General features: G+C 32.4%; 1 protein-coding gene across 1 annotated transcript; it reads right to left on the bottom strand.

The window, feature by feature from the left end:
* Positions 1–9,308: 9,308 nt before the first annotated feature.
* LOC123203414 lies at positions 9,309–10,124 on the bottom strand. The gene is made up of 2 exons (XM_044619777.1): positions 9,789–10,124; positions 9,309–9,677 (listed from the first exon to the last, which is right to left on the bottom strand). The coding sequence occupies exons 1-2, from the start codon at positions 10,122–10,124 to the stop codon at positions 9,309–9,311; spliced, it is 705 nt and encodes a 234-aa protein (XP_044475712.1).
* Between the last annotated feature and the right edge of the window lie 797 nt (positions 10,125–10,921).

The raw sequence follows: 10,921 nt of genomic DNA, 5'->3' as shown, positions 1-10,921 counted from the left end.
CTTTTGGTTGATTTGACACACTGAATGGTGTTGTTTGTGAGCTGTCTGCAGCCAACCTCCGACTAGCGTGGACTAGCTTTGAGGCTGTTGCAATACTCTTAGGGGATCCCTCTAAAAAACTTAACGAAAAGTTTGCCTCCATTTTGTGCCTTGGATAGCTCTTAAATACTTGCCATGGATTCTCTTCAATCTCTTTAGCACATTTGAATAACTAGTCTTGTCGTTCCCTTAGCACTTGATCAGAGTCTTTGTTTGATCTCTCACTAGTCATTTTTATGTCCTCTTGTTCTCTAATTATTTTATATTTTATTACAGTCCCACTTTAAGATTAGAATAAACATTATTGGCATGTTCGATCAAATCAAAGTGTAGAAATGATGCGACATAATCTATTAAATAGTTAAGAATGCAACATAATCTATTAAATAGTGGGATTATTTATTTTTAAATGATACTTAGTTTTATTTATTCTTTCATAATATTAATTACAATTTTGTTTTTCCTGATAGAGAAAAGAATCACATACACATAATTAATCCTACTTGTCAACAGGTAAAATCAGAACTATTTGCAAAAGGGACGAAGTCAATGTTAAATAAAATCTATTTTCCTATTGATTTAATTCAATTATAATTAATTTGATTCGATATTATTCTAATTTATTGATTATTATTTTATTATATTTCGTAGGATTATGATTTTTCATAGGATCAGAATTCTTTTTCACACTATATTGTAAATGCTACATATTTTATAATATTTCGTTAATAATATTAATTTAATTTATAACTCAATTCATAATTTGTCATTGTATCAGATCTGTTAATATCCTTTTGTACTCTTCACTTTTTAAAACTTTTTTTTTCCCTTAGTCTCATATTTTTCAGTTTTGAAAACTGAATTTTCCCCCAAATCTTTGGTTTTATCTTTTACTTTTTTGTTTCTTATAGAGAAGTTTTTTGTCGAATAATTTACACTTTGAAATTGGGGTGAAATTGTTATGCAATCAAAACTTCTCTCTATAGTCATCTTGCAGGTACAACTCTAGGTAAAGACTAGTAGAAATGATACGATACCTCGCAAGTCATATGATCAAGTTTCAATAAGGAAATACTCTTCTAGAAGCCTGAAAACAAAATATACAAACCACCTGTGCCATGTTCTAGCAATCATCTAACATTAATGAATATTTTCTATTATCAAGGAATCGTCCTCCTAAAAATTAACAGTCACAATTGAAGTGTGTTTATGTTTCTATCGTTTTGAAGCTACTACAACACCCATCATACTATTGATTACTACATTATCCTAGATATAACAAAAGCATAGCACTAAAAATGCAAATCGTTGCTAAAGAGATGAGATTTACTGTTGATATTTTATTCTTAATTCGTCAATTCAATAGCAATATTGTAAATGTAAACTATGAATCTTTTTGGTAAAATTACATAAAAAAAATTGTCCACCTCTTATTTATACATTATATTTTTTTCATGTTCTTACACATGAATATTCCTAATTTGATGTAATTTTTTTTTTTTTGTATGTATGCAGATTTCCACACCATGACACCAACACTAAAAATTTTCCTTTAAAAAATTTTAACCTAGGCTACAACCAGGTCACCGTCAAGGTGGCTCCTGCCATAGACACGGTATAATGAAAATGAATTTACCACCCCACAACCACGACAATTGAATAAAATCTTATCATAAAAAAATAATCTGGTCAAAATGAATGACTAATAAGACAAATAAAAAACAAATAATTACATACATAATATGATTTAATAAGACAAGTTTAAGAATAATGCATGTCTGGTCCACATAAAACTCTTTTTTTTTCCCTCGTTCAACTGCATGGATTGAAAATTAAAAATTTTACTGTCGTAATACCAAATTTCATAAATTTGTGTCACATCTGAGTGTTTTTTTTTTTTTAATTTGTTTTATCTATCTTCAGTTTGATGGTAGTGTATAATTATTTAATATAATAATTATTCTGTATCCACACTACTCATGGCATCACCTCAGCGACAGATACTAATAAATAATACTATAGTTTTCTCTGTTTGGGAACAGAGTCGAGGGTGCGGAAAAATATGCTCAATGAGTTGACAGGTGAAGTCCCCGCGCAAAGTTAGATTAAATGAATGTTTTTTTGAGACCATTGGAATGCTTCATTTGAAGATTGAGAGAAGGCTTTTTGCAAGGACGTTCACAGTATGGGCATCTTTGCAGTTTGCTTTAAATGTGCGATCTATATATATATATATATATCTTTATCGACCAATGAGCAGCGCATATGTTTGAGGTTCCCTTCCTTTTTCTTTTCACATTTTTCCTTATTTCTTGGCCTTCAAGCCTTACTCTTTGTTTCAATGACAAAATTCTGATGCGTTTCATAGCTTTTCAATGTGTAAACAATCTTCTTTATTATACCTTACAATTAAACAAATTCCTAGAAAGTAAGGACAGCGCTTAGCCAGCAGCTCCCCATCCCCCACCACTTAAAAGCTTTATCTTTTATTTTATTTTTTAATAATAAAATTTTATCATCTTAAATTGGAAGACAAGAATATTGTCAAATCAGTTACACTCAATAGAAACAATAAATCTAGAAGAGATCACCTTTTGACCATCTGACTCGTACGCTGTCTTCTAAGCCTTAAACAATTGACACATGTAATTTTCCTCCGTGTGACCATTTGGGAAAATATATATTCTTTCTATGCCGATCCATTCTTAGATTCTCATGGTTTTGACAGACACTCTTTTAGTCTGCTAAAATCAATTAATCAGATACAAGAGTTTAAAACATTTCAAAATTAATTTTTGACTTATTTAATTAAATAATTATCAAATCAATTATCAAATTTAAAATTTTTATCTATTTAATATAATTAGTTTAACTTAAAAAAAAAATCCGATTGAAGTGAGGATCTGGTTACATAGATATTATCCTTATTTTATTTTGTAATCAAAAAAAGTATATATTGACGTTCAACAAATAATTGAAATACTAGATATATTAAATTATTTTAAAATATTAAAATTCAATATTGGCCAAAAGACTTATTCTCACTCAAGATTTAGTAGATTTCTAAACTCCAATATGTTATGTTTAAAAAATTTAAATATTTATCCATCAACTGTTAAAATTCATATGATCATTTAATTAAATGACTAAAATTGTTATTTAATAAATAATATTAAAAACCACAAAAGTTTTTACTATTTTTCTTTATTGGTTTGAAAAACTAATAATTTTTCCTTAAAATTAAGTTTTAAAAAGTTTATGTCCCCCCCTTTGGGTTTCAATTTTTAGGGTTTAGTTTTCTAATGAACAACGGCTTCCTGGCACTCTCTCTCTCTCTCTCGAAGATGTCTCTCCCTCTTAGGCATTGCTTCCAGTGCTCATCTCCAACATCAATTCATTTAGACGAAGACTGATGAAGACGATTTTATCTGGATGAAAAAGGGATAACTATTCTAGAAGACGACTTGAAAATCTAGACAAGTGTGTTTTAAAAAGGATGAAGTTCTAGAAGATGAGTTGACTTGTCCCTTTTTCGTCTAGACGATTTCAATGATTTTAGACAAAATCATCTTCGTTGACCTTCATCTGAACAAATTGACGTTAGAAGCAATGCTAGAGAGAGAGAATATCGTCAGGATGGAAAGAGTGCTAGAGAAGCCACCGTAATTAAGTAATGATTTTACCCTAATCATTAAGTGATTTTGTTAACTTTAACAACTGATAGATAAATATTTAAATTTTTGAAACTTAACAAATAAGAGTTTGGGGTTGCACTAAACCTTGGGTGGGAATAAGTCTTTTGACCTTTGACATTTAATTACAAATTTGGAGAGAAAAACTTTGCATTTTTTATTGTGATGACAAATTTACTCTCATGATGTACAGGATTGAATGATAACTCAAAAGTGGAGAAATTTACCTTATATTGAATGGAAATATTGTTAAGAGATTACAATATTTTGTAATGCTACAACAATCAGACCAAATTGACCGTTTTAACCAGAAATAGTCCTTAATCTGATCTAGTTTTTATTTAATTGTTGACCAACTAAAAAGTTCTTCAAAGCCAAAAAAAACTATATAGTCAAAAACAATTGTTTACTTCACAGACTACATACTATTTTATTTAACATTAAAATTTAAAATACTAAAAAATAGAAATTTAAAATAAAACTTAAAAGTTTTAAAATCTAGAACTAAAATCAAATTTCTTTCTAAAAGTGAACACATGCTTCTTACCTTTTAAGAGTCAAATATAAGTAATATAAAAATTTTCGTTTATGAGAATTTTTATACATATTCTAAATATAAAATAGTTTGTGCTACTAAAATTTAGAATAAAAAAGTCATGATGAATCAAATAAGTAAATTATTTGTAACTCTATTGTAATGCATTGCATTATCAGAATAAATAAATAAATTTAAAGTGGTATTGTCTTTAATAAATGTAAATTTGGGAATATTTGATAAATAACAATTACATTAATTAATTGAATAATTATATAATGTGTTAATGTGTTAATTCAACCCTTCATGATCATTTATTCAATTATAGTAGTTTAAATTGAAACTGTTGGATTGAATCGATTAAACTGTAAACTAATAAGATAACCAATTTGACTATTAATCTGATTTTAAAAACATTGATATTTTGACATGGTTACAAAATTTAATTGGTTTCCTTTTATATTGGAATTAGTTGATGGTTTCTATTGAGAGTAAACAGAAATTGTAAATAGACTGAAGTAGACTATTACAATTACAATGTAGTCCTCTTCATTGCAACGAATTACAATTCCAGATTGTAAAGAAAACTATGTGTTTAACAAAACTCAGCTTAACATCCCCTCATAAACATAAATCTCTTCATCTCTTTACTATGCTGATTATTTCTTTCTAGCTAACATCCCTTCTTAGTTATAACTTATTCATCTCTTCAAAATGTTGCTTATTACTTCTTAACATCCTCTCTTGCACATGGCTCTCTTCATCTCTTCAAGTTGATGAGCGCTTATTTCTTCTTAACATCCACTCTTAAACATACTTCTCTTTATTTGTTGAAGCCAGTTCTTATTTCTTCTTAGCATCAACACTGACACCTCTCTAATTATTGCCTAATGTTTATACTAGCATTACTTACAACATTTATTGAATACATCTAAGTAATGAACACATCTTTTCAATAACTTCTACAATCAATATTTCATTGCATCACTTACAACATTCACTGAATTCGGCTCTTTAATCTACCACTACTTTCAACCACATCATTAGTTAGTATATTATGCTTTTTGGAGCTTAATGGGAACAAATTGAATAGCTAGATATTTAGTAGTGACATGATTGTTAATATAGGATATGCTTTGTACAAGCATGACATACAAGATTAGAGGCTAATACATTAACACTTCGATTGTTATACCATATGATTGGTGGTGAAGAGAATGTTCTGCCTAGTTTTGGAAAACAAACTTTTCTACCAAGCAATCTTTGAAGTAGTGTGAGTAAGGGCTCGATGTTCTTCTTCTGTGAATAATAAAACAACAAGTTTTTGTTTATTGGAACACCATTGAACCAAATTAGAACCATGGAAGAGGAAATACCCCATAGTAAATCTCCCATCTAGAAGACTGTTAGCCTTATCAACATCGGAAAAAACATTCCAGCCAAAGAATTAATTAGCTTGAAGAAATACTCAATATTCGTGGTGCCTTTGATGTGCCTTAATACTCTTTTACATGGTTGCCATTATAAATGAGTAGGTTGTTGTAAAAACTGTTGGTTCCTTTTGGTTTAGACAAAAAAAGAACTCTAAATCTAAAACAAGCTGAATACTTTCTGAGATTTTTATTTCACTACATCACCCTTTTGTAAGAGAGTTACAAGCAACTTTATTGGATAAGATTATCAACAAATTAATCCAAAAAATCAGCAAGCAAAACAAAATAGAAACAGAAGATAAGAAGTCAAATTGATTTTCGATGGAAGACCAGGTCATAACAGTTCTGGTTTGTTATTTCCAACACTCTCCTTCAAACTAGAACTGTTTGCACTCTCCTTCACATTGAACTTCTTTCATCCCAAGCATGCTCCTTAACAATGAAAAACTCTTAAAAGGTAGTGGTTTGGTAAAGATGTAAGCTACTTGTTCAAGTGTGTGATAGTAAGCTAGCTCCACAATTTTCTGTTTAACATGATCTCTAAGGAAATGAAATCTGGTGTCAATGTGTTTGCTCCTCCCATGTTGTATTGGATTATTTGCTAGCTTAATTGCAGATTTGTTGTCTACATAAATGAAGATTGCATCTTGTTGTGGATGGTTAAGAGTAGAGAGTAAATTTCTCAACCAAATTGCTTCACAAACTATAGAGGCAGCTGCAACGTACTCTGTTTCACATGAGGATAGTGTAACAATGCTTTGTTTTTTCGAAGACCAAGAGAATGCAGTTAAAGAACAAAAAAATACATAACCTGTAGTGCTTTTATTTTCTTCAGGATCTCGACCCCAGTCACTATTAGAATAACCAATCAATTCCAGTTTTTACCCATATGCATAAAACAACCCAAAATTCAATATTCCTTTGACATACCGTAAAATTCTTTTTGCTGCCTGCCAATGTGATTCTTTTAGAGTTTCCATATATTGACTTAATAAGCTTACTCCGTATACTAAATCAGGCCTTGTAACGTGAGGTACCTTAAACTCCCAATAAGACTCTTGTATTTAGTTGAGTCCACAACATTTCCTTCATCATCTTTTGATATTCTGTGATTCACTATAACAGGAGTATTGACAACACTGCAATTGCTCATTCCAAATTTATCAAGTATCTCACCCATATACCTTTTCTGTGATATAAAAATTCCTGCAGCCATTTGATGCACTTGTATGCCAAGAAAATAGGGATGAGTCCATTATCAGTCATTTCAAACTCTCTGAACATGTCTTGCTTAAACTGAGCAAATAAATTTTCACTGTTTCCTGTAGAAAGCAAGTCATCAACATAAATGCATAACACCATAAATTCTCTATCCTCACATTTTCTAGTGTATAACGAATGCTCATATGGACATTTCACAAATCCATGTGTTAGTAAATACCCATCAATCCATGCATTCCAGGCTCTAGGAGCTTGCTTGAGCCCATACAATGCTTTCTTCAAGCGATACACTTTGTGCTCTTCACCAGAAACGATGAACCCTTCGAGTTGTCGAACGTATACTTCTTCCTCAAGTATCCCATTAAAGAAGGTTGACTTGACGTCAAGTTGATAAATTTTCCACTTGTGGGCTGCAGCCAATGAGATTATTAGTCTTACTGTATCGAGTTGGATAACCAAAGCAAATACCTCTTCATAATCAATTTCATATTTTTGTTTATACCCTTTCGCTACGAGCCTTGCTTTGTAACGATATACTACCATCAAAATTTTTTTTAATTTTATATACCCACTTGATGTCAATTGCCTTTTGATATGGTGGAAGTTCAGTTAGCTGCCAAGTATCATTTTTTCTAAGGGCTTGCATTTCTTCTTCCATAGCAATATTCTAGCATTCTTGTTCACTTGCCTCCTGGAAACTTAAAGGCTCATGGTCTGCATAAAGACAAAATAAATTTGTCTTATCATCATCATCATCTCTTAACTCATTGGTAGTATCATATATTTCACGTAATCTCCTTGTTCTTAGAGGTGGTGTTTCACTTGAGGAGGGACTACTCAAAATGTGAGGTGAAAGAGTTGGTGATACAGATGTGACAACTTCTTCCAGAATGTGCTCACCATTTGGAGGAGGTGATTCAAAAGGTGAAAGAGTTGTTGATGCAGGAGTAATGGCTTCAGACGTTGCCTTTGTGTTTCCTGCATATGTTTGTGTTTCAGTGCTGTCACATTTCCACATTATTGCTTCGTCGAAAATAACATCTCGACTCACCACCAATTTTCCTGTTTGAGGATAGTACAATTTGTAGGCTTTGGATTCCTCACTATATCCCACGAATATGCATTTTTCTCCATGGTCATCAAGCTTTAGTCTTCTTGCAGCAAGGACTTGTACATAGGCAATGCAATTAAAGATTCTTAGGTGTGTTATACTTGGTTTAAATCCACTCCATGCTTCGTATGGAGTCTTATTGACAAGACTCTTTGTTGGCACCTATTCAACAAGTATATCGAACATGCCATTGCTTTAGCCCAAAAAACTTTTGGCAATGCTTTTTCTTTGAGAAGTGTGCTGGTCATATCTAAAATTGTTCGGTTCTTTCTTTCTGCAATTTCGTTCTGTTGTAGAGTATAAGCCATTGTAAGTTGATGTCGTATCCCCTGCTCTTTGCAAAAATTTTGGAATGCAATGAAGGTGTATTCTCCACCTCGGTCTGAATGGAGCGCTACAAGCTTGCTTCCACTTTTTGTTTCAGTGTAAGCTTTGAATTTTTTGAACACTTCCAATGCAGCAGATTTCTCCTTAAGAAAATAGACCTACAGTTTTCTGTTAAAATCGTCGATAAATGTTATGAAGTATTTGTTACCTCCAAAAGATACAGGTTCAAGTGGCCCATAAATGTCAGTGTGTACGAGTTGTAGAGGTGTTTGTGCTCTCCGTGAGACTCCAACAGGAAAGGCTAACCGTGCTTGTTTACTAAGCACACAAGTGGCACACACATATTCTGTCATTTTTAAATTTGGTATACCTTGTACCATGTCATTCGTGGATAATAACTTCAGACCATGGAAATGGAGATGTCCAAAATGTAGATGTCACTTCTTAGTTTCATTATTAATCGGACCGACGAGACAACATTCTGACTTGCTATTCAAATACAACGGAAACATTCGATTTTTTGTCATTCTTACTCGAGCGATAAGTCTTCCTTATGGATCTCTTAATTCTAAGAAATTATTTTCTAGGTGAATCACATGACCCTTCTGTAGCAATTGTTATGTACTTGGGTCGTAGTAAACATCAGATATGAATGTCATGGTTCCATTTTTTTGATAAATGGCCACATTTCCTTTTCTAGCAACCGTTAACTTTGAATTATCTCCCAAACTAACAAGTCCACATGTATGTTCTTGTAGCTCAACAAAAACTTCCTTTCTTCCACACATGTGGTTGCTCGCACTTGAGTCTAGGTACCACATATTACTGCCTTCAAGTGTTGCATCATGAACAAACAAAAGCGTCGGTTCCTCTTCGATATTTTTCGATCATTCAACAATATTTGCAAGGTTGTCATCATTACTCAGACATTCAGAGGCATAATGGCCGAGCTATTTGTAATTCCAACATTGCAGAGTTGATTTTCCTTCACCAAATTGTAAGTTTCTTGTCTTAATTGGATTTCCACGTCTGCGTCCGTGTCTACAACCTCGATGAGCGGGGCTTCCACGACCTCTTCCCCATCTACCACTATTATTTTCAGAAGTCATTTTCAATTCCAAAGCTTGTTCACAATTTGCATTATTAACACGCTTTCGAATGCGCAATTCATGGACTCGAAATGACCCTAGTAACTCTTCAATTGTCATGATCTCTAAATTTTTCGACTCTTCAATAGCCGTGACTACATGCTTAAAACTTGGAGTAAGGGAGCGTAACATCTTTTCAATCACACGTACGTCCTCAAGCTGTTCATCATTCTTGCGTATTTGATTGACAATACTGATTAATCTTGAATGATAGTCAGATACAGTTTCTCCTTCTTTCATGTGGGCTGCCTCAAATTCTCCTCGTAATGTCTACAGATGTACCTTCTTAACTCGTTCCACTCCTTTGTGAATAATGGCCAGTTTGTCCCATATTGCCTTGCTAGTGGTGGCCTTTGAGATTTTCTCAAAAGTGTTATCATCCAGTCCTTGATAAAGGAAGAAAAGAGCTTTCTTGTCTTTTTTGCGTTGGTCCTTAAGAGTATTCTTCTGTTCTGGAGTGTACGCCTCTTCTTCTTCTAGAGTAGGATCCATATAGCCAGTGCTAACAATATCCCACAAGTCTTGTGAGCCGAATAATGCCTTAAATTGAATGCACCATTTTCCATAGTTGTCTTTGGTCAACATAGGTACATGGAGTTGCACCAAGTTGGAAGCCATGATTTTTCCAGATCATAGTGAAGCTCTGATACCACTGTTGGTTCCTTTTGGTTTAGACAAAAAAAGAACTCTAAATCTGAAACAAGCTGAATACTCTCTGAGTTTTTTATTTCACTACATCACCCTTTTATAAGGGAGTTACAAGCAACTTTATTGGATAAGATTATCAACAAACTAATCCAAAAAATCAGCTAGCAAAATGAAATAGAAACAGAAGATAAGAAGTCAAATTGATTTTCGACAGAAGATCAGATCATAACAATTCTGATTTGTTATTTCCAACAAAAACTGCCTCAATTTGTTAATAGACCAAGCAATGTTAGGTCTTGTAAAAGTAAGATATTTAAGAGCTCCAAGGATGTTTTATACAGAGAAGGATGTTAAAATTTCTCACTATCATTTACTTAAAACCTTGTACTAGTTGCAAAAGGTGTGGCACAAGGTTTTACTTCTTACATATTAGCTTTGATCAAAAGATCCCTAGCATGTTTACACTGACAAAGATGAAGGGAAAATAATCGTTTCTCATCAAATTTGGATCAGACAATCGATGCAATTATCTTATTTTTGTACAATTATAGTATGAATTAAGATTATTTAAATACAATAGCTCATTATAGCTCTACCTTTCTATCCTATATATAACAATGGGTTTAGGGGACTTAGGTAGAGACTTTGAAATATTATTAGAGCTCTTGGACAATATTTCTTCTGTAATCACTACAAAAAATCTTTCAGAGTCCTTCCTTGAGATAATCATGATAATTGTTGATATAAACTCCCTGCTAATGTGTTAA

This window comes from Mangifera indica, chromosome 19 (assembly GCF_011075055.1).
Source record: "Mangifera indica cultivar Alphonso chromosome 19, CATAS_Mindica_2.1, whole genome shotgun sequence".
NCBI classification, from domain to species: Eukaryota; Viridiplantae; Streptophyta; class Magnoliopsida; order Sapindales; family Anacardiaceae; genus Mangifera; species Mangifera indica.
Note: the sequence above shows the minus strand (reverse complement) of the source record. Positions and strands in the feature narration are given on the sequence as shown.

Coding starts and splice junctions, on each gene's coding strand:
- LOC123203414 (XM_044619777.1), bottom strand. CDS start 10,124: ATGGCTTCCAACTTGGTGCAACTCCATGTACCTATGTTGACCAAAGAC. Junction 9,678..9,788: donor GAGTGGAACGAGTTAAGAAG/GTACATCTGTAG, acceptor CAAATACGCAAG/AATGATGAACAGCTTGAGGA.